Consider the following 22,748-nt stretch of genomic DNA (forward strand, 5'->3'; position numbering starts at 1 on the left):
AAATTTAAGTTGCTTACATGTGGTTTAAAATCTCATGATGCAAGTGTTCTACTGGATTCTTTTTAATCTTATTTGATCTTGTATTTTTATGTTTTTTGTATTTTTGGAGGAGAGACATAAAAGTGGAGCAAAACACATATTTAGCCATGTAGCCATGTTTTTTAACAAAGGTGGGTTACGAAACTCTAAATGAGCTAACCCATATGGGTAAAGTGTCAAATTCTAACCACAGGTAAGCAACTTATATATATATATATATATATGCAAATGCACTAAAGCAACTATACAAGCGTAACACTTTATACACTATCATATAAAATTAAGCAGCACTTATGTAAACAAGTATGAATAATTAAATAAGAGATCATACGTCATCTGAGTTGATGGCTCTCCTACAGACTGAGCTGCAAGCACACCAACCGGTTCTCCAGGCTGTGCAAGACTTGAGATGTATTTGTGTTCCATTAACTTCAAAAAATCCTTTTCTTTTAAAATATCAGGATTTTTCTCCTTCAAGGTAAACTTATGCACAAAGTCCTTCGCTTTTTTTTCAAGAGAAGAAGGCAATCCCTTAATATAAACATTGGACTTGTGAAGCCCTTGACGAAATTTTTTGGAAAAAATTTCTTGATTCTGAAAATAAACAAAAAAGAGACGTTGGTTGTAAGAAACTATTTTTTTTTTTTCGGAATAACAATTCAGAAAATCAGGAACAATTACTCACAGCTGCTAGCGCTTCAAATTTAGCAATGAAACTTGTTTGATGGACATCTATACCATCTTCTCCATAGAAAAATTGAATAATGGAACCATCAGCATCACGGACAGTATGATCATAACATATTTTTAGGCACTCAAGATTTTTTATTAGGCATCTTTGGAGGTATCCACTACGAGATGTCTTCACTGCTGTATCAACTAACCTGTGCAACAGAGAGACCATAGTAGAAAAGTTAACTTTATGATGATTAAAAATAGTCTATGCCTTCCATATAGATAAGAATAAATACTGAATACTTTATATGTACGTTTAGATTAGCTTATTTTCACCACCGCACACCCTTGGTGCGATGATCACTCTACAAGTATAAGTGTTTATGAGGTGTGGGAGGGCAAAGGCCGGGGTTCAAGACTCCAAGAAAGAGCGTCACACACATATACACTTATATTAGACTAGAGTAGAATTTCTATCTTGTATCAAAAAAAGATTAGCTTATTTTCATCAGCTTCTGTTGTTTATATTGTCTATTGTGTAAAACCAAAGTTGTATTTTGAAAGTATGTTAAAAGGCCGTAAATTCCCTTTCAGGATGAAGGTAAGCTCAACCAAACAGGCCTTCTTAAAACTGGTCACAAGACTTCAATCCAAAAAGTATATGCGAGTGTGTGTGTGTGTGTTAAAGAAAGCAATGTCAATACATACAGACACTAGCACACCCACATGACACAGCATGCACGCATACACACATACACTAGCATTAGAACACTGCAATCCAAAACATTGATGTCTATCATTCCTGCATTATATGTTTCTTGCTTTTAAACTTACTTAACCTAAAGCCTCTAGATTGTAAAGCATCCCAGATTAGTGTCAATTTCATATCTAGGAAGCAGAGACACAGAAAAAAAGGCCACCTCGTCTGTGTCAAATATATTTCTTTATTAAAATTAATAAAAATAAAAAGAGGCATTTTTGACAACCTAGCACAATCTGAGACTCTGATAAGGCATTTAGGGTTCTCAATGATAAATATCACTCTCTCTCTCTCTCTCTCTCTCTCTCTCTCTCTCTCTCTCTATGTATATATATATAGTCACTCTCACACTTGGGCAACACTCATCAGCCAGGTACAATGATCATTTCTATCATCAACAGACATTTTGATCTCTGTCATTTTCACTCTATTTTATTTTCTTAAGAATGTAGAGAACTCTCTCAGTCTCAATTAAGAATATTTCATTCATTTAGCCTTTTTTCCTCTTTTTTTTCAATTGTAATTCAGTATGCTATACAGTCAATAGCGTAACACTATTTTTTGGGGTTGAATGTCTGTCAAACAACTAAAAGTTAAAAGTTTTTAATTTAATAATTTATTTCGTAGTTTATTGATATATATTTTTAAATTATTACACTAATCATTATCACTGAGTTATTATAATAGGAGAGCACATAGTTTAAACCTAGAATCAAAAGAAAAAAACGTCTAAAAAGCATATGAAATATACTTTAAAATATCAATTAGTCATGTCTCCACCATGTTGTGTCCTAATTTTGAAGTTAGCCACATCACTTGTCTCGTGTCATCTATACTTCTTCGCTCTACATTTTTTTTGTTCACTAGAACTATATCTTCTACAAAAAGCATACCTATAGAAAACTTACTTGTGGTATCTCTACTTTTTTCTTGCACTAGTTAAAGTTGATCCTTGATTCGAATAAGAATAATCTAAATAAACCATTTTGGTCATTCACTACTTGCCTTAAGGAATTTTGGCATTCCATAAAAAATAGTTATAGTGCTTCACATCAGCAGAATATATCAACATCCCTTTTTACAAGATCAGAATTGCCCCCCAAAGAGTCTTTTATTAATCACTCATTTAAAAAATCATATTGGCATCTCACCTGAACCTTCTTCCCAACCAAAGCCTGACTCAAAGACCATTGCACTTTATTTACTAGCAACCACCACCACCCTATAAATATTACTGCAAACATCCCATATATAGTGCTCCAATAGTAGCACAAACCATTGCCCCCAAGATTTTTGGCTACGATATCTGCTGTCACAATATTTCATCCACACCCCCCCCCCTTTCTCTCTCTCTCTCTCTCTCTCTCTCTCTCTCTCTCTCACAATCTAAATTTCAAGTTTCAACACAAGACATGGAAGAAACATGTCTTACAACAAGCTCACAAAATATCAAGCAAGTAGTCATCTCAATTTCTGGATACATGAATCAATCAGAAGTATAAATGTAATTAATTAAAATAACTACTGAATAAATCACTATTGATACAAAGAATTCCACCTAATGAAGAGCTCAAAGATACATAGTGCAATCCAAGTGCATGAAATCAGGTACAAGCAGCATGAAGCTTTTGACTAACAAAACTGAAATCACATTACTTCTTATGACAAGTTATTATATTACACATACATATAAGGTTAAAATTGGCAGATTGCACCATTTATCAATTCACCATTTAAAAAGAAAAAAGTTTAATAAAAAATTTATATTAAAAAAAAAAAAAAAAACCCACTTCCCACTAGAAAGAAAGATTCATGGATGAGGCAAAAATTTCACTTACCCTTCACGACCAGCCATGCAATGGAAATAATATTCTTGAGGATGCAATCCAGTAAGAAACCGATCAATAATAAAGCCTCCAGCTCGAGCTGCACAATCCCATGGAGGAAAGCAGGGTAAAGTCTTTCCAGAAACCATTCGAGGGACTCGTTTTCCTTCTAACTCTTGTTGGCCTAAATGAGAAGATATTTGTTGGAAATTAACCTGTTCAAAGCATAATGCAGTCAATAAAGAGAGCTAAGCCAATATGTACTGTTTCTAAGAAGTAAAAAATTGCTAATAAATTATGATGCTAGAGAAGTTCAGGTTAAGCATGTTTTACAAGGAACACCTGGGATCCAATACAGCAAAACCGTCTCCTAAACATATAGACAGTACAAATCAGATCACTATTACGTCAAAAGTAGCATAAACAAAGTTCAAACCTCTAATTTCATAAAATAATAGTTCTAAATGAGTTCACTAGGCCATAAAATTTTAAACAAAATCTACAAAATAGACACACTAAATGCAACTTAAGCTGACCATTTCATTGTGATGACTCAAAAATCATAGGTTGTCTAATTAGAGAAACAACTATGAACAACAGTTCCAGTACCTCTATGTGATCAGTTAATCATAAAACTCACGCTCAGAGACAATCATAAACTATGCAATATAATTATCTTGGGTAACCATTTGATCATATTTCTTAGTCCTATACATAATCTTTGATCAGCAAACCAGTACCTCTGTATGATGAGATGACTAAGCTCATTAAGCAATCCAGTGATACCTCGAACAAATGAGGAATATCCTATGAGGAATGTTGGCAGCTATTGCAGTGTTTCCAATAACATTGGTGGTTGTGGGGATTGGAACAAATGTATTTCACAAAAGAGGTGGAAAAACATAATTGTAGGTGGGTGCTAGTGATGGAACTATCAGACTATCAGTAGCAGCATAATATACTAACATCCAAATATTTTGCAGCCTTTTTCCAGACTAGTGTGTCACAAAGAAAAGGTATACAGCTAAAGCTAAAATCACGTCTCCTTACCACATTTATTCACTTATATTTTCTTTTTTAAGATAAAATTAAAAATCATAAACTGAACTTTCTGATGAGTGAAAAGAATGGAAAGACTAGAGTTGGAAATTAAAGGAAAAAAAAATTAGAAATTAAATTAGGAGCAAAGAGATATAGTGCAACGCAAATGTATAAGTTCAAGTAAAGTGCCAAATAAACAATAGATTTGGGCAAATGAAAATTTCCGCCATTCACAATTGACCAACAATCCCCAGTATTGCCATATAAAAACACCAACATTATAGCAAAAAAAAACAAATCTTAGCCTATTCAGATCAGAGGGCCAAGGCGGAGTGCATTACTTGTTTTTTTGATAGGTAATCAGAGAAATATTATTAATGAAAATAGTAAGGAAAAATACAAGTTGTTCATGATGATGTACAACAGGAAAAGGATAAAACAAACAACAAAAAAAGAGGGAAATCAGGAAACTAATATAAGAGAAAACATAAACTCAAAGAGAGAGGAACAATAAGTAAAACCCCAACTATGAGACCACTCAAAAAGACTACACTAGCATAAAACTTTTAACCCTTCCAATGTCTTCTCAATGCCCTCAAAGGAACGATGATTTCGTTCCAACCAAGCAATCCACATCAAGCAACCTAGAATCAAATTCCAAATATTTGAAGTATGATTCTCAAGCCATGGATGCCAACAAAATAACAATCCCGGCACCAATTCTGGCATAATCCAATGAATACCGAAAGGCTAAAGCATAAAAATCCATAAGATATATGTAAAAGGACAATGAAAAAGGAGGTGGTCCACCGACTCCTCATCACATCAACACATACAACACCGATTTGCCAAAAAGCAATCCCTAAGCATGAGATTATCCAAAATAAGAATGAGCAATTGTCCACAAAAAGAAAGCCACTCGCTTAGGAACCTTTGGTTTCCAAACTTCCAAGGAAACAAAGAATTCTAAGCACCCCGAATCGCATAGTAGAAAGACAAGGGGTCAAACTTACCATCTCCTTTGAGACATCAACAAAGAGTATCACTTCTTTCACCTCGAGGAATACAAGATTGAATAAACCCTAAAGGAGAGAATAAGATGCAACTAGCTCACAATCTTGAAATTCTCTATAAAACCTTAAATCCCAAACTCTAACAGTACCCCCCTTCAGAAGCCACAAAACCTCAGAAATACAAGCATCCTTGTCAGCTGAACACACGTAGAGCTCAAGGTAGAGAAATTTAAGGGTATTATCACCAACCCACCTAGCATGCCTGAAGTGGATAGGAGTACCTTCACCCACTACAAAAGACAAATGCTTAGAATAGCTCTCCCACCCTTCATGAGTGATTCGCCAAAGACCACATCTATGAGCCCTTCTACATACTTTGGTACTCCACACCCCTTGACCCTCACCATATTTTGTGGAAATAACTCTCTACCTGAGATGGGTAACTTCATGACCATACCTCCATTACCATTTCCCTACAAGCAGTTGTACTAAGACTAGGGACCGAAGAACTGTATTGGGTGATGTGGAGTTTTCTAGGATATCTGAGGAGGATGTTGTTTGGCTAGAAAGACCTTTCAATCAAGATGAGGTGTATAAGGCGAGCAAGGCTTTAATGGTGACAAGGCTCCAAGCCCGAATGGTTTTTCTATGGCCTTTCAAACTTGTTGGGGTATCTTGAAACCAGATATTATGGATTTATTTCATAATTTTCATCCTCAAGTGGTGTTAGAAAAAGATTCTTAATGCCTCTTTTCTTGCCCTCTTTCCTAAAAAGGTTGATGCTGTGGAGGTGAGGGATTTTTGACCCATTAGTTTATTTGGTTGTGTCAAGTGTGTAGAAGATTATTTCTAGGGTGTTGGCTAATCATCTTCAAAGGGTGGTGCATGGTATTATTTGAGACTCAAAATGCTTTTGTGAAAGGAAGATAGATTTTGGATTTTGTTTTAATTGCATCTAAGCGTTTAGATAGTAAACTTAATACAGAGGTACCGGGTGTGTTGTGCAAGTTGGACATAGAGAAAGCATATGATCATGTGAGTTGGGACTTTCTCATGAATATGTTTCAGAGGTGTGGGTTCTCAAAAAAATGAAGGAAATGGATTATGCTTTAAATCTCAACTATCAAATACTCCAATTTTGATTAATGGCACCCCTACTGGTTTTTTCGGGAGTTCTAGGGGGATTCGTCAAAGGGATCCTCTCTCCCCATTGCTGTTTGATATTGTTATGGAAGCTTTGAGCCATATGTTGGATGTGGCTGCCACAATTGGTCAATTTTCGAGTCTCCATAGGCACCTCCGCTAGTACCTTGACAATGGTGTCTCATCTCTTGTTTGTGGGTGAGTAAGTCATCTCTTGTTTGTGGATGACTAATGCAGGGAATGATGGGCTATTAGTGTATGGTATAGAAACAATGAAAGGGCTGAGTTGCTTAGAACACATTGATAGGTAGATAAATACCTCTGAAAGAACACAGTTCCAAATAACACACAAAGGCTAACAATTCATTCACATAAAAAAAACTGATTAACAAAGAGCTTACATTCTACTACTTATACTAGTTGTTTGGCATTGGCAGCCTCTAGATGGTTGACAAGTGTCTAAATCCTATCGGCTAATGCTTAAGAAATCATCTGACGAATTAGTTACAAGAGAATTAGGATATAGCTACTTGAAATACCCTACATCAATGACACTCTTATTTTTTGCAATGCCTCTAGCCAGATAGCAGTTTTGAATTTCATTGCAAGTTTGAAGCAGTGCCTGAATTGAAGACTAATTTGGAAAAGTCAAAGTTGGTTCCAGTTGGAGATGTGCGTAGTAGGGAGGATTTGGTGGAGATAATGGGCTGTAGACAGTCAACATTTCCACAGAAATTTTTGGTCCTCTCTTGGGTGCTAAATTCAAGGAGAAGACGATACGAAATCCTATTCTAGAAAAGCAGGAGCAAAGATTAGCAAAATGGAAGAGATTGTATCTATGTTTGGGGGCGGGCGGGTATAAGGTAACTTTTTTTTTATGATAGTAACGAAAAAATTTATTAGGGAAAAAAAAAAAACAATCCTAGTACACAGGCAGTGTACTAAGGGAGAAGTACAATCAATACAAGCTACAATGTTGAAATCAATTTAAGAGAGAAACAATGTGGAGAAAGAAAGAAAGCACTCTTATTAAAAGTACTCTTTTCAGTTTACCTACTTATTTCTCTAGCCTTCCTATTCTGAAGGAGGTGGCCAATAGGATTGAGATTTTTTTTTTTTAATATAAGTTTTGATAAGTCATAGGATTGACAATTTATATATACATATAAGTTTCGATAAGTCGTAGGATTGAGAAGTTACGGAGATTTTCTCTTTGGAATGGTATTAATGATGAACCTAAATTCCACCTGGTGAATTGGTCCCAAATTTGGGAACCGGTGCAGTGTGGGGGGCTAGAAATTAGGTGTTTGAGAAGAATTAATCAAGCCTTGTAAGGCAAATAGCTATGGAGGTAAGGGACTGAGAGGGACGTTCTTTGGAGGAGGGTCATAAAGGAAACATATGGGAGTGATTGGGGGGCTGGTGCACCAAAGTGTTTGGAAATCCTTCAGAAGAGAGTGGTTAACCTTTTCCAAATTTCTAGAGAATGGTTGACCTTTTTCAAATTTCTTTGGTATGATGTGAGTGATGGCACTAAAGTGAAGTTCTAGTAGGATGTGTGATTTGGATATTGTCAACTTAAAGAAGCTTTTCTGGAATTATAAAGAATTAGTCAGGATAAGGAGTCTTCTGTTGCGAAGGTTTTGCATTTCTCTAACGTGACACTCCACTGGGATGATCAGTTCTCTCGCCCAATGCAAGATATGGAGTTGGAATCATTGGCCTTGTTTATGGACATGATATATTCCATGCCAGTGCGGGGTGTTGGTTTTGATAAAATATGTTGGAAGCCAAGCTAAGTGCGGAGGTTTTGAGGTTTAAGGATATTATCACATTTTATCCCCTCATAATGCCATGTCATTTGGTTTTCTTGGAAATTGGTGTGGCAATCAAAGGTTCCTCCTAGCATAGCGCTCTTTTCGTAGACCGCTGCTTTCGGCAAGATATTATCTATTGATAACTTGCAAAAAAAGGGCATTATTGTTATAGATTGGTGTTATATGTGCAAAAGGAGTGGGGAATTAGTGTATCATTTTCTTCATTGCCCTTCAATGGGCTCTGCGGCAAAGGGTCATTGACTTGTTAGATTCATGGCAAGGAAATTTCAACTAGCATCGCAATATAGCTTTTTGGAGGATTGTGCCGCATTGCATAATGTGGTGCCTTTGGCAAGAACAGAATGCTAGATGTTTTGAAGGGTGTGAACTATCTATTCTCGAGATTAAGTCTTTGTTCTTTTATACTGTTCACGCATTTCTCTTACTAATTTGATTGACCAATGTAATTTGAGATCTTTATTGAATTGCCCCCATAGTTCATTACCAGTGTACTTTGATTTGCTTTTCTTTTTTCAAATAAAACTTTCGTTAATTACCACCCCAAAAAAAAAATATGCTTGAAAGGATTTTACAACAACTTGCATGTGTTATAAAATTTTATTGTTACAAGTGGGGCAAAGGGATTTGAATCTTGGTTCTCCTTAAAAAGGAGACCAGGCATTGCTATTGAACCACAAGACTCCTGGATAAATAAGATTAACAACTTCAAATGGTACATGAGAAATTTTATAGATAATTTTACTCAGATAACATCCACACGCATATAGAAACTATATTAAAATTACACTCATTATACTATTGCTTTCTCCTAAAACATAGAACTCCAAAAAATATGCTTAATTAAACATGGAACTTCTACACTTAATGCCATATAAGATTATCGCCTTGCCAGTAAGAATTTCAATTAAAGCATTGTAGTAAAAAGGATGCTATAGCTATCCTGAGAATGAAAGGAGCTTACCGAAGCACCCTTAGCCCCTGATGTAGTCATGAGAGAAATACAGTTCTTTCCAGAGGGTTTCAACAACCCTCTGGACAACAGCTCTTTGAAAAAGTCCTTGCTTACTTCTTCATTCAATTTACTTATCATCTTTCGATCCAAGTCTGTTAAGGCAGATTCTCCGTTACTGCGTATTTTTTTTTCAATATTCAGTTGCAGAACATCTGCATCTGCACGTAACATAGGTCAAGACATCAGATATCCATCACAACAAGCAAGTTAAACAAAATGATACAAAATAGAAACATAAGTAAACACAGATATTTCTCAAGCAACTCTCTGTGGTTGAACATGCGGCCAATCTTTAGTTATCCAAGAATTAACATTTGGCCTAATACTGATTATTCCTAGTTATCAACCACATTAATCAAGCTAGTATCACATTGGCAGAGGAAACAAGAAGTTTTGATATAGAGCTTTTCTGCGTGAACAATAGAATACCTATTTTAACACTACCCTTGTCATTAACAAACTTAAGATGAACTTCTTCCCCAACTTTCGCACAATCTTGAAGTTTTTCTTCCCTCTCATTGTCTTTCTCTTTCATTAACAAAAGATCATCTACTCCACATGTGAACCCATGCACCTGAATCATACAGATTATATAATGCAAGTTTAATCATCTGTCAAAACAAACTTGCCACAGAAATTGAGAAAATTCAATGGGGAGTTAAATTGCAAATTAGGATCAAAGCTGGCTGACCTGCAAAAAAGAAGTAAATAAGCGACTTAACGCAGAAAGCAGGACACCTGCAGTATTTGCGCCATAGAGTTCGTGCACTGTATGAACCAAACCATATTCAGCAAACTGAGCCTTGTCAATCACGCCACGCACCAAATCATTCTTATGTATCAACAACTTATCTTCATCAGGCTCCTTCCTCGTTGGTGCATCTTTGTCTGCCTTTTTCCCTTGACTTGTTTTCTCTATATCTAGCTCCTTTTCCTTTGATGCATCTTTATCAGACTTTTCTTCTTTGTTCAATTTCTTTTCATTTCTATTACTCTTAAAAAAATCATGTGGAAGTTTCGCATCTTTTTCAACATTAAATGGTGGGCGACCCTTTGTAATATGATTCAGCAAGGCACTGATTACCTAGAAATGCAAAATTAAACAAAACTATGTTTAGACTCATCTACAATATGTCACCAACTCTTGTTTGAAATCATGAACAGATTTGTCATATTCAATTTGAAGGTCCAGGAACATCAAACATAATCATTCTTCAAACAAAATCAGCAGAAAGAAAAATCAATTGTTAAACTTTGAACTAGTCTTTACATTCTGTTTGAAACAGAGAATTCTTTATAAGATTTAACTAATGCTAACCTGTTTCCCTGTCCAAAGAGGCACCGGTTTCCATATTGCAGGCGGAAGGGGCTGCATCTCATAGTCAGAGTTTAATATGCAAACTTTCTGGCCAAATTTCCTGTTAAAAGAAACTGGACTTGCAGCTGAGAGGCCGGCACAATAAAGAAGTTGGTTGAACTCATCAGCACTAAAAAAGGTATCCTTCTTTGTAAGAAGTACAGCACTTACTACATGATCCTGAAAATTTTTGAAAATAAGGGATAAATATCAGACACATTATAATTATTTTATTCGTAAATTTACATGCACTCAGTGGGTTTGATGACTTTACCCTTCACCTTTCTCATTGAGAGAGAAGAGGGGGGGGGGGGGGTGTTGTTGTTGAGGTGCCATTCAAGCTAGAGCTCATTAGCAAAAGTTATTATATTATAAAACAAACAATAAAAAAGGCATCCGATTACTGGAGACTATATTATTCGGAATAATATACTGATACCTGAATCAAGGCTCTGATGGGTTCACCACTTGTTGGCTTGACATATTGATTATTTGCATTTACAATGTTGTACGCTTCAGCACGAGAAATTTCATCTTGTGGGAAATGAACATTCATTTCATCACCATCAAAATCAGCATTATACGTACTGGAATAAAAAAATTAAAAAAAAAAAAACTATTAATCACCACATACTTGGAGGAAAAACACAATAGTTAACCATAATAAGAAAAAAAAAATTTAACATATGGACACACATAAATATGTCCACATGGTAAATCAACCTGCAATTTGCATAGTACCTGCAGTTTGCGTAGTGCATACGAAGTGTTTTCTCCCCCTTTAACACTCGAACTACATGTGCCATTATACTAGGCTTGTGGAGAGTTGGCTACAATGAAAAAAACAATTAGGAGAACCTTCCCAACAAATTAATAACAAGTAAAAAATCCAGAAGAATTCCAGAAATTAATATATAATAAAATGTAATATCTACTTAATATAATAGTAAGTGCTTACATTACATCATTAATTAAAAAATATATATCGTAAACAATAATAATTTTCACTGTACAATAATATTAGTCTTATTTTGGCAGGCCCCACACACACCCAAAAAAAAAAAAAAACTTTTCTCCTCCTGTTTCCACTGTACTTTCAGCAAATAACCAATCAGCAAAGTGCATCCAAACACAATTCTCGACCAGATCTGGAGCAGCAGAAAATGCATGCTTCAGAGGTTTGTCCCAACAGATGTCATTCCAAAAATAAAAACACCTACTTCACCAACTCCATAGAAGACATTTATTAAGAAAAACCCCATCACTTTTGAATGGAATGCCTTCTAAAATTCAACCAATAAGGAAATAAGAACCCAAATGCAGTTGCTGCTTTGGGGCCTTAAACAGAATCTCAGATCACATGGATTTTCTATAATGGCCATTAAGAGGATAATTATTGAGAGATGGACTGGGGTACAGTTTACACAAACCTAGAATTCCAACAACCCCCTTACCATATTCCTACTTCATACACAACTCCAAGGAATCTCATTGACTGTCTTTTTCAAGGGTGTGCTCACAGCATTACTCCTACAACAAAGAAAATTGCAGGTCTATTTCCACTCTATCTAGGATAGTTCTAATTTTTAATCAAAGGTGGCCAAGTTTCATCTGCCTCTGTCAAGAGGGCTGAAAAAAATAAGGCTGAAATTATTTGCACATTGGAAAACCAACCTAGGGAGTCCAGCTTCAATGAAAATGGTTTCCTGTCAAGGGGTCAAATGATGGCAATTTGACCCCTACCCGCCCCACCCCAGTTTTTCCCACTCTGAACAGGTGGAGTGGGGTCAAGGTAAAATCTTTGCCCCTGATCACTGGGGGTCAGGGCAAGGATTATTTTGGTTGTTCAACCCTGAGTAAATTTACTAAAATGCCATCATTTTTAAATAATAACAAAATCGCCAATAGCATTTGTGTTATTATATAGTATACATTGAGACTTTGTATGATGTTTTTATGAAAATTTTCAATTTATGTTAGTGTTTAAGATTTGATTTATATTATGAAGTATTATTGCTTTGTAAAGATGATTTATGTTATTTCCGGAATATTTTTGAGCTTCCATTAAACTGTTATTGTATTTTTCTCTGTATGAATTTTGTTTTAGATTTTGCTTAAACTTTCGGACTTTCCTTTGTATAGTCCACGTGTACTAGGGTTGCACCCCTCTTGCAGTTTTTTCAATGAATTCTATAACTTAGAAAAAATAAGATTTAATTTGAGTTATTGAATATCAATTTTGGTAACATATCATGGTTTATTGTATGTCATTACCTAATTTAGGTTTAGAGCATTAACGAGTTTTAGTTGACCTACCCAACCCCTTCCTTTATTGATAAGTTACACACACATCCAATCAGGCTTGAACCACAACACAACACAAGACACCTTTGTTCGTGTCCGTGTCCATGCTTCACTGACCCATCCCAATCTATGAAGCACGGACACCGACACAGACACAACACAAGACACGGCGACACATTAATTCATAAAAAATTAGGACACAACACGGTAGGAATATTACAATCAATTACCATTGGAATGTCAGTTTTATTCGATCGTAGCAAGATTGGGAGTTAGAATCGGTTGACTCATTTATGGACCTTATATATTCTGGATCTTTGAGAATGAATAGATTGGGAGTTAGAATCGGTTGACTCCTTTATGGACCTTATACATTCTGGATCTTTGAGAAGGAATGGGGTGGATAAAATGTGTTGGAAACTTTCTCCTCAAGGTGTTTGCGATGTTCACTCTTATTATAGGGCTTTACAACCTCCAAACTCCTTTTCTTTTCCATGGAAACCTTTGTGGAAAACAAAATTTCCTACAAAGGTTAGTTTCTTCATTTGGACAGCGTCATTGGGGAAAATTTTAACCATTGATAATTTAAGGAAGCGAAAAGTGGTGATGGTGGTGGATTGTATTGCATGTGCAAGAGGAATAGGGAGACTATTGAGTACTTTCTCCTACATTGCCCAGTAGCTCAAGAGTTATGGAATATGGTGTGTTCACTATTTGGGGTTTATTAGGTCATGCCACATAGTGTTGTTGTAGAACTTATAGCAAATTGGTGCAAGATTAAAAGACTCAATGATCCCTCATTGGAAAGGAATACACGCACCTTTGAAGGGGTTGAAAGATCAATTCATGAGTTTAAGCGTTTCTTCTTTCAGACTTTGTTTGAATGGGCAAATGCTTGGGTGTTGTTACTTTCAATAATCTGCTTGATGTGCTTCCTTTTTGTACTTTCATTGTTATTTATTTTTTTATTCTTTGTTGCCTCTTAGCACACTGCCTATGTGCATTGTTTTCCCTGTTTTGTCAATAAGAACATATCAAAAATTAAAGAATTTTTTTTTTAATAATTTTTTTTTTCACCCAACAAAATGAGGAATGTAGAAGTGTCCCCAGCATGTCCAATACGGACATGCCAGGGGTTTTTATTGTCCGATTGTCTGTGCTTCTTAGACCCCATCTCTCTCTCTCTCTCTCTCTCTCTCCACGCACACCTTCATTATGATGCATTTACTCAACCTCAGTCCTCATCTTCACCTCCACCACCTTCCTGTGAACGTCCCCAAAAAATACACAAAGGGAGGTATCATGGGCCTATGAGATTGGTTGAGGCATTTAGAGGCTACAGTGGACTGTGAAAGAGTAAACTATTGCATCACAAAGCTTTGGAGATTTTGGAAAAACATAAGAGGGAAATGATATTAGGTGGGCAGAAAAGTAGAGGACAGATCCTTGATGGTAAAGAGGAGCAAGGATGGGGAATCATGTCAAAATATGAGTTGGGTTGGAAGTGGGGGCAGCAAAGGGTATTCTTCCGCTGGGTATGAGGAATGAGTGCCCCATCCCAAACCATTGCCATCCCTGTTCCTACCCATTGACCATTTTGAGGAATATAATCACAAATGAACAACATAAGCCCATTTAGCACAAGTTTGTGGCAGATTTCCTCACCTCACACTGATAATGTCAGCTAAGAAAGTAAGAAATTATCACATCTCATTTTGTATAGATATGCATGAGAAATAATATATATCAAATCAAATAAAGTATTACCTGTCTGTTAACAAGCACAATATCCCCATCTTGCAAGTGACGACGTACAAATTTTCCTTCAAATTCATAATCACTGCCTTTTCCATGCTGTGTGAGAAGACCTCGTGAGGATGGTAATTTCCTTGATATTGCAATGCGTTCTTTTAGGTGTTCTTTTCGCAGTTTCTTAATACCCAGCTTATCAGCATAGTGTGTAGCTCCAGGATGGATTTCAGGACCATTGATGATAGCTTTCCTCAGCTTGACAAGATTCCAAGGAGTCACCCTCTGCAGAAATATCAACATCAAGAGTAAAACAAAATAATGGAAGTCCAAAAGTCAAGTCAATTTTTATATTGATAATATTTTCACTCCACCTAAAGGCACACAATATGTAACTAGAAAATATCATAAATGTACGTATTTCTGTTCATGCATAGCTATATCCATCAAGAACCAAAAAACGAATAATTTATAAGTAATATCAAAAGGTATAAAAAGAAGGAAAAGCAAAATGGCCCATCTGAATGTCATTATTTTACAATATGTCCAGGTCACACCACGCAGACCTTAATTTTTTGATAAGTAATGGTGTTTTATTGATAGAATAGATTTCTTCATGCTCATGATGAAGAGCATACCATAACCTTAAAGAATTACAAAGAATTATCCTGTGAAATCTAATTCGCAAAGATTTCAAATCCTCCACCATTTTGTACCCCAAAAATCCAATATAAATTATTTGCCAACCATCTATTTGGAGCCACACATCCATCAAGAAAATAAACGAACCAGTCCTGTCTGGTAAAGGAAAATACCACCATAAAATTTATATACATCTAGCATCAAAGATAGACCCACTATAACTTTTTATGTGTTCCATTTTTTTTTTTTTATAATTATTGTGCTCCCAATTTGTAGTCCATATTTCCACCAAAGAGAAGAAAACCAAGACATGAGGATAAAAACATGCTGCGAGTGCAAGACAGGCCACTAGAGTACATACAGCAAGAAAATAAACAGAAAGTTAGTAACAACTATTACTAACCAGTATCTAAATATAAAATTAATAATAAGAGTTAATCAATTTTTCTCCCATCAGTGTTGGTGAGCTCTCTGAAATTTTAAATATTGCATATAAAAGATGCCTATATGTTTGTTAAATTGAATAAAGCGAAGCAATAGGAACAATACAAAAAGAAATACAAGAGGCATTTCCCCTCATATTCTCTGTGCAACATTAAGCAGATTGGACTAAAATTCATCTAGTAATTAAGTAAGCTATAAAATTAAGCATATTCATTGCTACATGGTGATAATTCAAATTTGTCCACCCTACCTCGGGATAGGTTAATTCTAATGCAAAATATGGAGGGATTCCAATTTCATTAACTGCTAAATAGGGATCCGGGGATATGACAGAGCGGCAAGAATAATTGACCCTCTTTCCCATCATTTTCTGGCGGAACATGCCTTCCTTCTTTTCCAGCAACTGACAAATTCCTGAAGCTATACCTCTTTGACCTTGAGCTAACATTAAGTAGAGAAGGAAAACTGGTTAGCTGCCACTCAGTGGTTAATTGAATACTGCTATAGCATATTGGAACAAGGGACATGCACTAACACTGAAGCACAGACACTAAGCCATTCAATGTACAGAAAACGTATTAACAGTGTAGCAAAATGGAACACCTTTTTTCTTTAATTTAAATAACTCAACCCTTTACCAGTGCCCCAGAGGTACTCAGGAATATACTGCAATACCTATTTTTATACATGGAGTACAAGGGAAAGCACAAGCCATTAATTACAATCATACACTTTAAGCATATACACATCATTATACATGAACTTGAAAGTAATAATATATATGTTGTAACTTGTATGCGTATGCATATTTGAGATAGTTACAAAAAGTGCTCAAACCCTTCCCCCTAGACCCCCAAGCACTTTGTGCATGGGGAGGTGCCAGTTAAGCTACAAGGCTCTTGGCATGCATATTTATCCACTGACCATTGTATACAGAGGAAAGAAAGAGGGGAAGGAATGGAGAGGGAGTGATTTTTATCATTGACCAAAGTAAATGCCAATAAGCAACGCATCGCATGTTATATAATATGATTATAAATACCAGAAATGCGCAATTACCAATTAAAATAGAATTGAAATAATTTATTAACATTCAAATGCATAACAGAAATTATAAGTCCATAACAAATGAAGACAAACCAAGCAGCGTCAATTTATACTCACCTGTTGCAGTTTTGCTATCAAACAACACATTTACTGATTGTTGGAGATCCATCCACCGGCTCACTATCTTTGAGCGCTCTAAGTTGTCATCATGAGCAAATCTTAATTGTATATTTGACTGTAGCACCTTATTTAACAAGACAGTTTGTGGATGCTCCATTACCTACATTAACATCAACTATGTAATTCACTAAAGCATCCTTAGAATCAAAAGAATGACCCAGCAGAAAAATAAAATAAAACCATAACTTCATCATCCCACTACACCTATGTTAACACAGATACAAGGTGCCACCACCCCCTCCTACCCTTTTTAACTTAATAAAGGAAATAAAAAAAAAAATTATAAGTAGGGAAAGGTTTTATTAGAATGCTAAAAAAAGGAAGATGCCTAACAATACACAAACTGCGTACTGGATGGCAGCCTCAAGTACATTACAGCAATCAAATAAATCTTAGAAAGAGGAATGGGAATGGCAATGGAAGTACAGCCATCCAATCAAACAGGTCACGCAAAACATCAACTTCAGCTCTGCCGTGCTCCATTCCGAATCCTCAAAAGCTCGCTTATTCCGCTCCTTCCAAATAGTCCACATAAGACACAACAGGGCAGCCCTCCAAAGGACACCTGAACCCCCTTGGAGAAAGTCCCCATTCCAACACTCCACAACAGCTCAATCATCCTACCAGGCATCACCCATTGCACCCCAAACAAACAAAAAACGAGAGACCACAACTCCTTAGCAAATGCACAATGAAGCAACAAGTGGTCAACACTTTCAAATTTGCACTTAAGTAATAAAACTGAAAGAAATGAGCACCAGGAAATTTCAATTGCAAGTCCAAGATAAGCAACCGGACAATGAAGAAAAAGATGATCAACCAATTCACCATTACACTTGCAACACTTGCACATGTAGCACCAATCCAATATCCAAACCTTCCTTTTTCTTAAATGTTCACTCGTTAAGCATCTTATACCATAATAGCTCCACAATGCATGCTCCTCACATGACTTAGCTTCCAAATTTAACCACTGTTCACTTAAATTGTTTCAACAAAAACAGGAAGAAGACATAGATGAAATATATGCCAACTAGAATGTGATTAAGGTTACAATACTTAGGATGCAATGAGTGCGTGTATCAGCAAGGCATAAACGTTATTCATATGATAATCTACACAATCAACCCTTTTGGGGGTAGCAAACAAATCTTAAAATAAGATTGGATTCACCAGCTAAACCAATAGCCACAGAAATATTAAAATAATAGAAGATTCTCCAAAGTTGCAACAATAACAGGGGGGACAAAAAAAAGTAAGTCAAGCAGGAAAGGAAGAAAACAAAACCCCACTTTATGGAAAGAGATCAAGATATTTATTCTCCAAGTACTTACTGAATCACCTCCCTTGGCTGGGGGGCGGAATTTGATTGGAGGTACAAGAATAGTCTCCAAGAAGAACATGGAGTAATCATCTTTCATTTCTTTCATTTCAAGTCCCTGATGCTGAATATGACTGATAAATGAGCAGAGTTGAACCTCATTTTCCCAGAGATCCTTCAAAATATCCTTAACCTGTAATAAAAAGAGAATTTCAAAATGCAATTCCAAATCAGGATAGGTTTCTACAGTGGTTGTCTAAATAGCAGAAACCCAAGTCCTGACAACCATACACATCAAAAAAAGGCAGTTATCAGAACCTGGCCCTAAGCAGCATACCTCTGATGGTAATAGAGGTCCCGAGAAAAAATCTTTCTGCTTAACAAACTCATGAGGCACTTCCCCTCCTTTTCCTCCATGCTTTCTTGTAGCACTATCTTGTGCTCTAGGAGAGGTGTCACTGGCAGTATCTGTTTCAGCAGAATCAACAACATCACTCCAGGGAGTCGTATCATTGCTATTTTCCACCTCAGGCAAAGCTTTTTTATTAGTTCTACCAGTGAACGACCCTTCCAAATTATACCCTCGAATAACATTCTGTCTGGCATCACCTGATTTTCCTCTCTACAAATAACAACCCAAAAGGGAAAATTAGTCATCTAGCCCAAAAAAGAACCATGAGAATTTAATTTTTATTTTTATTTCAGTAGTAGTTTATTTTTTTGTCATTTTGTTCTCGCTTTTTTTCCCTTTTTTTTTTTTTTTTTGGGTCTTCAATGAATAGACTTTAGTACCTTCTATGTGATAAGGTTCCCCACACCATGGGGAAAAAAAAAAGTTATTTAACAAATTTCTAAATTATCATAGAAATTTTTGATCGAAAAAGACTTCAAATAGGCATTACAAGCTAACAACTACGTAAAGGTATTCAAGTATTATAACTTTGTGAACTCATCAGACAATTTTCTCAACAAATCCCACTACCAATCAAATTCTACAAAAAAACATAAACACGTCATAATAGTGATGAACAATGAGGAGAGGCGATTCAGTTATGGCAAGGAACAAAGACACGGTGCATGCCATAAGGTCATATCTACCCAAGGAGACAAGGACAACCACAAACATCCAATGCTCACCAAAATCCATTCTTGAATATGAGTTCCTCATTTTATGAAAGGAAACTGGCAAAAAATAAGCCAGGGAATACACATGTTCGCACTTTACAAACACACCTGATGGGTCTTGATCCCACAATCTCATCCTCAACCTCATTCCTGCAAGGGAAGAAGTGCTATTTGAGCTAGACCTACTTGGCAGGTATGGCTTTTGAAGTTGATTATAGAGGTATCGATGTATGACCACTACAGTTTGTTCATCAACAGAGAAGCAATATGCCCTGGTTCTTTATGCTGATAGATTTTCATTGATTCAACAAAATATTACAACTAAAATTGAAGCCCTATAGTAACATAATTTCCCCAAAGGCTGCAGGTTCCGACTAATTAAAGACAACTTACTTCTCATTGGCTAATTGAACTGGTAAACAATCAGTTGAATGGTTTCCTTCAAAATTAGTACATGTATACAGGTAACAATTTGTTGATGTAGCCAGCAAATATTTCAAGGAAAAACCATATTAAATAACAAATATCCATGAATTGTGGCCCAGTTCCAATGTGGGGCCTACCTTTCATAAGATACTTCAGTTACTACTGAGTCTTTTTTTTTTTTTTTTTTTTTTTTGCTAGGTAAACAGAAAACTTTTATTAAAGGGGGAAAAAAATAAAAGAGAAGTACAAGATGTTCATGAGCCTGATTTTATATTTTAATTTTTTTCCTGTTTAGGGGTAGCCCTAGCCCCTATTGATGAAAAGATGAGGGAGAGTCGCTTAACATGGTTTGGCCATGTTTAGAGTAGAGTGATTAATGCACAGATAAGAAGGAGTGAGTTGATCCAAGTTGAGGGAATGAAAAGAGATATAGGAAGACCAAAAATAACATTAGTAGAAGTGATAAAAGAGGACATGTCAATTAAGGAAGTAACGGAGAAAATTACTTTAGATAGAATAGAATGGAGGAAAAGAATACATGTTGAACCAAACTAATTTTTGTTGTTGATGTTGTCCTAGTCTTTCTAGGAAAGGGTTTGGCAATAGCCTATATAAAGACTTTCTTGTGTCAATTTCGAGCTGCTTATTTGAGGACTTGGCTTGTGCCCAATGCTCCCATGCACTAAGCACAATATGCATTCAAAAAAGACCACATGTCAATCTCATGTCCCATCCAATGCATTGGAGCACTCACAAAAGCTTTGCCCCTTATTTTAAGCTTAAAGTGTGTGATTACTTAGGATTTACCTTTCTTGTTTCTCATTTTATTCACCATTTTGACAACATAGACAACCATCAAATTCATTCAAGATCCAAATATTTTATTGATAAACCTTATTTGAAACCTTAAACATCAAACACTATTCAAGAACCCTTCATATCCTCATCAAGAATCCTAATTTAGTGCTGAATTTCTAAAGATCCTAATCAAATCTGCTAAAAAAAAAAATGAAGAACAAAAGGCTGGTAAAAAGCTAGTGCAAAGACACCATATAGGCATGGCCATAAAAGCATCAAATAAGAGAAATAAAAACTGCTCTTATTTATAACCAAAAAAATTGAAACAAAAATTTCTGTGGATGGACCAGCATGAATTAATTCTATCAACTATCCAACAATATTAATGTTCAGTAAACAATTTTAAGCTGTTTGCATGGAATAACAAATGTTTCCTTTACATGTACCACATCAAAGAAATACACACTAATGAAGTCTAAGAACTTGATTGAGGAAGAGTGTAAAGAACATATGATTTTGTCTTATTCTAGTCTATGAACTTGATTTAGGAAGAGTGTCATGAGAATATGATGTTCCCTTATTCAACTTATATTGTTAATTATTGAGTTTTCTTATTTTCTTCTTACAACTGTTATTTCCATCAAAGATCTAGAAGTTACATAAAGCCTCAGATCATTCAAAGTGAAGATACTGATTTCAAGTTGCATAAAGTCATACATTTACGTACCATATGTAAAATATGGACACGGAAGACCACAAATACCCAAAAATTTGCCTGATTAGTGCACAGAATGGCATTCAGGCTATGTTTACGTTAAAACATACACACACACGCACACACTATCAAATAATGAATATGCTTAACAAGTATTTGAGCAATTTTTAAAAATAAAAATAAAATAAAAAATTTTAATAAAAATGGCCGTCTTAACACCCATTCTTATTTTGGGGTTCACTCAACATAAATTTTTTCACTTCCTAAAGTCATGGAGTCTATCCACTTCCTATTGACCCTGGGTCTTGATGGTTCTTTGTATCAACAAAAATTGTTTATGTTATTCATCAAAGTTCCTGGCTTCCAAAGCCCCACCCACCCACAAAAATGAACCAAAAAAGTCAGCACAAACAGACAAATAAGTCAAGGCATTTTTGCTGAAAGTATGGAAGATAATCAACCATCAAACACATCATTAAAATTAATTAGCAAATAAGGAAATAACAATCACTGTTCTCATGGACAGTCTTCAAGCTGCAAGGACATTAAGAGACTAACCATATGAAACCATCCAAAAGTAGGTTTACTGATTGCAGGATTTTTGGCTTCACAGTTCTTACAAGCCGGAGACCTCGGCTTCAAAAACTTTTTCAAAACAGACGTTGCTTCAGTAAACTGAAGAGAGGTCCATCCTTGCTGCCTTGAATGCCCAACATCATCATATTGACTCCCATCACTGTCATCTGAATACAAGGTTTCACTTGGCATGTCATCTTCTAATATTTTGGCCCCAACAATATCACCTTTCGCAATGAGTTCCAATTGAGAAACACATGTCTCAACCTTAAATTGACATAAAAATTCGCCCAAAAAAAAAAAAAAAACCATTAGAAACTATATAAAGGCCAATAAAATATTCAATATATATAAAGTACTTATATATTAAGTTACTAAAGTGAAAATACCTGTTTTCTAGTTGCCCGAAAATGGCGGCAAAAGAAACAAGTTCTATGAAGAATATTGTACAGAATATTGAATAGCAAAGGATTATAAACCGGAGCAACGAGGTCAATATGACCAAAATGACCATGGCAAGGACTATAGTACTGCCCACATGTCTTGCAACTGCATGGAAACAAACAAACAAACCCATCATCCATATGTCACAAAAAAAATCGCCCCATGTTATACACTAAAAAACAAATGCACATCTCAAAACTTCAACATTATCGCCGAATCAGTTTCAAATTTCCTCCAATACAAGCAAATTTTGCTTCTTTCTTTTCATTAGTA

At 35.7% G+C, this 22,748-nt stretch overlaps 1 protein-coding gene across 1 annotated transcript in view; it reads right to left on the bottom strand.

Annotated features, from left to right (window-relative positions):
* The window catches only part of LOC112015726 (DNA-directed RNA polymerase I subunit 1), a 29,909-nt gene that overhangs the window by 6,229 nt on the left and 932 nt on the right, over window positions 1–22,748 (bottom strand). Inside the window, exons 3-18 of the mRNA XM_024048155.2 lie at window positions 22,421–22,580; window positions 22,014–22,298; window positions 18,729–19,013; window positions 18,405–18,584; window positions 17,008–17,170; window positions 16,094–16,284; window positions 14,776–15,042; window positions 11,446–11,534; window positions 11,144–11,291; window positions 10,666–10,884; window positions 10,039–10,431; window positions 9,777–9,921; window positions 9,297–9,505; window positions 3,313–3,515; window positions 725–923; window positions 371–633 (exon numbers count right to left, since the gene is read on the bottom strand). Of these exons, the coding sequence (XP_023903923.2) occupies window positions 371–633; window positions 725–923; window positions 3,313–3,515; window positions 9,297–9,505; window positions 9,777–9,921; window positions 10,039–10,431; window positions 10,666–10,884; window positions 11,144–11,291; window positions 11,446–11,534; window positions 14,776–15,042; window positions 16,094–16,284; window positions 17,008–17,170; window positions 18,405–18,584; window positions 18,729–19,013; window positions 22,014–22,298; window positions 22,421–22,580 (3,399 nt within the window). The remainder of the gene's footprint in view (window positions 1–370; window positions 634–724; window positions 924–3,312; window positions 3,516–9,296; window positions 9,506–9,776; window positions 9,922–10,038; window positions 10,432–10,665; window positions 10,885–11,143; window positions 11,292–11,445; window positions 11,535–14,775; window positions 15,043–16,093; window positions 16,285–17,007; window positions 17,171–18,404; window positions 18,585–18,728; window positions 19,014–22,013; window positions 22,299–22,420; window positions 22,581–22,748) is intronic.

This window comes from Quercus suber, unplaced genomic scaffold, assembly GCF_002906115.3.
Source record: "Quercus suber isolate HL8 unplaced genomic scaffold, Cork oak 2.0 scaffold_815, whole genome shotgun sequence".
Lineage (NCBI taxonomy): Eukaryota > Viridiplantae > Streptophyta > Magnoliopsida > Fagales > Fagaceae > Quercus > Quercus suber.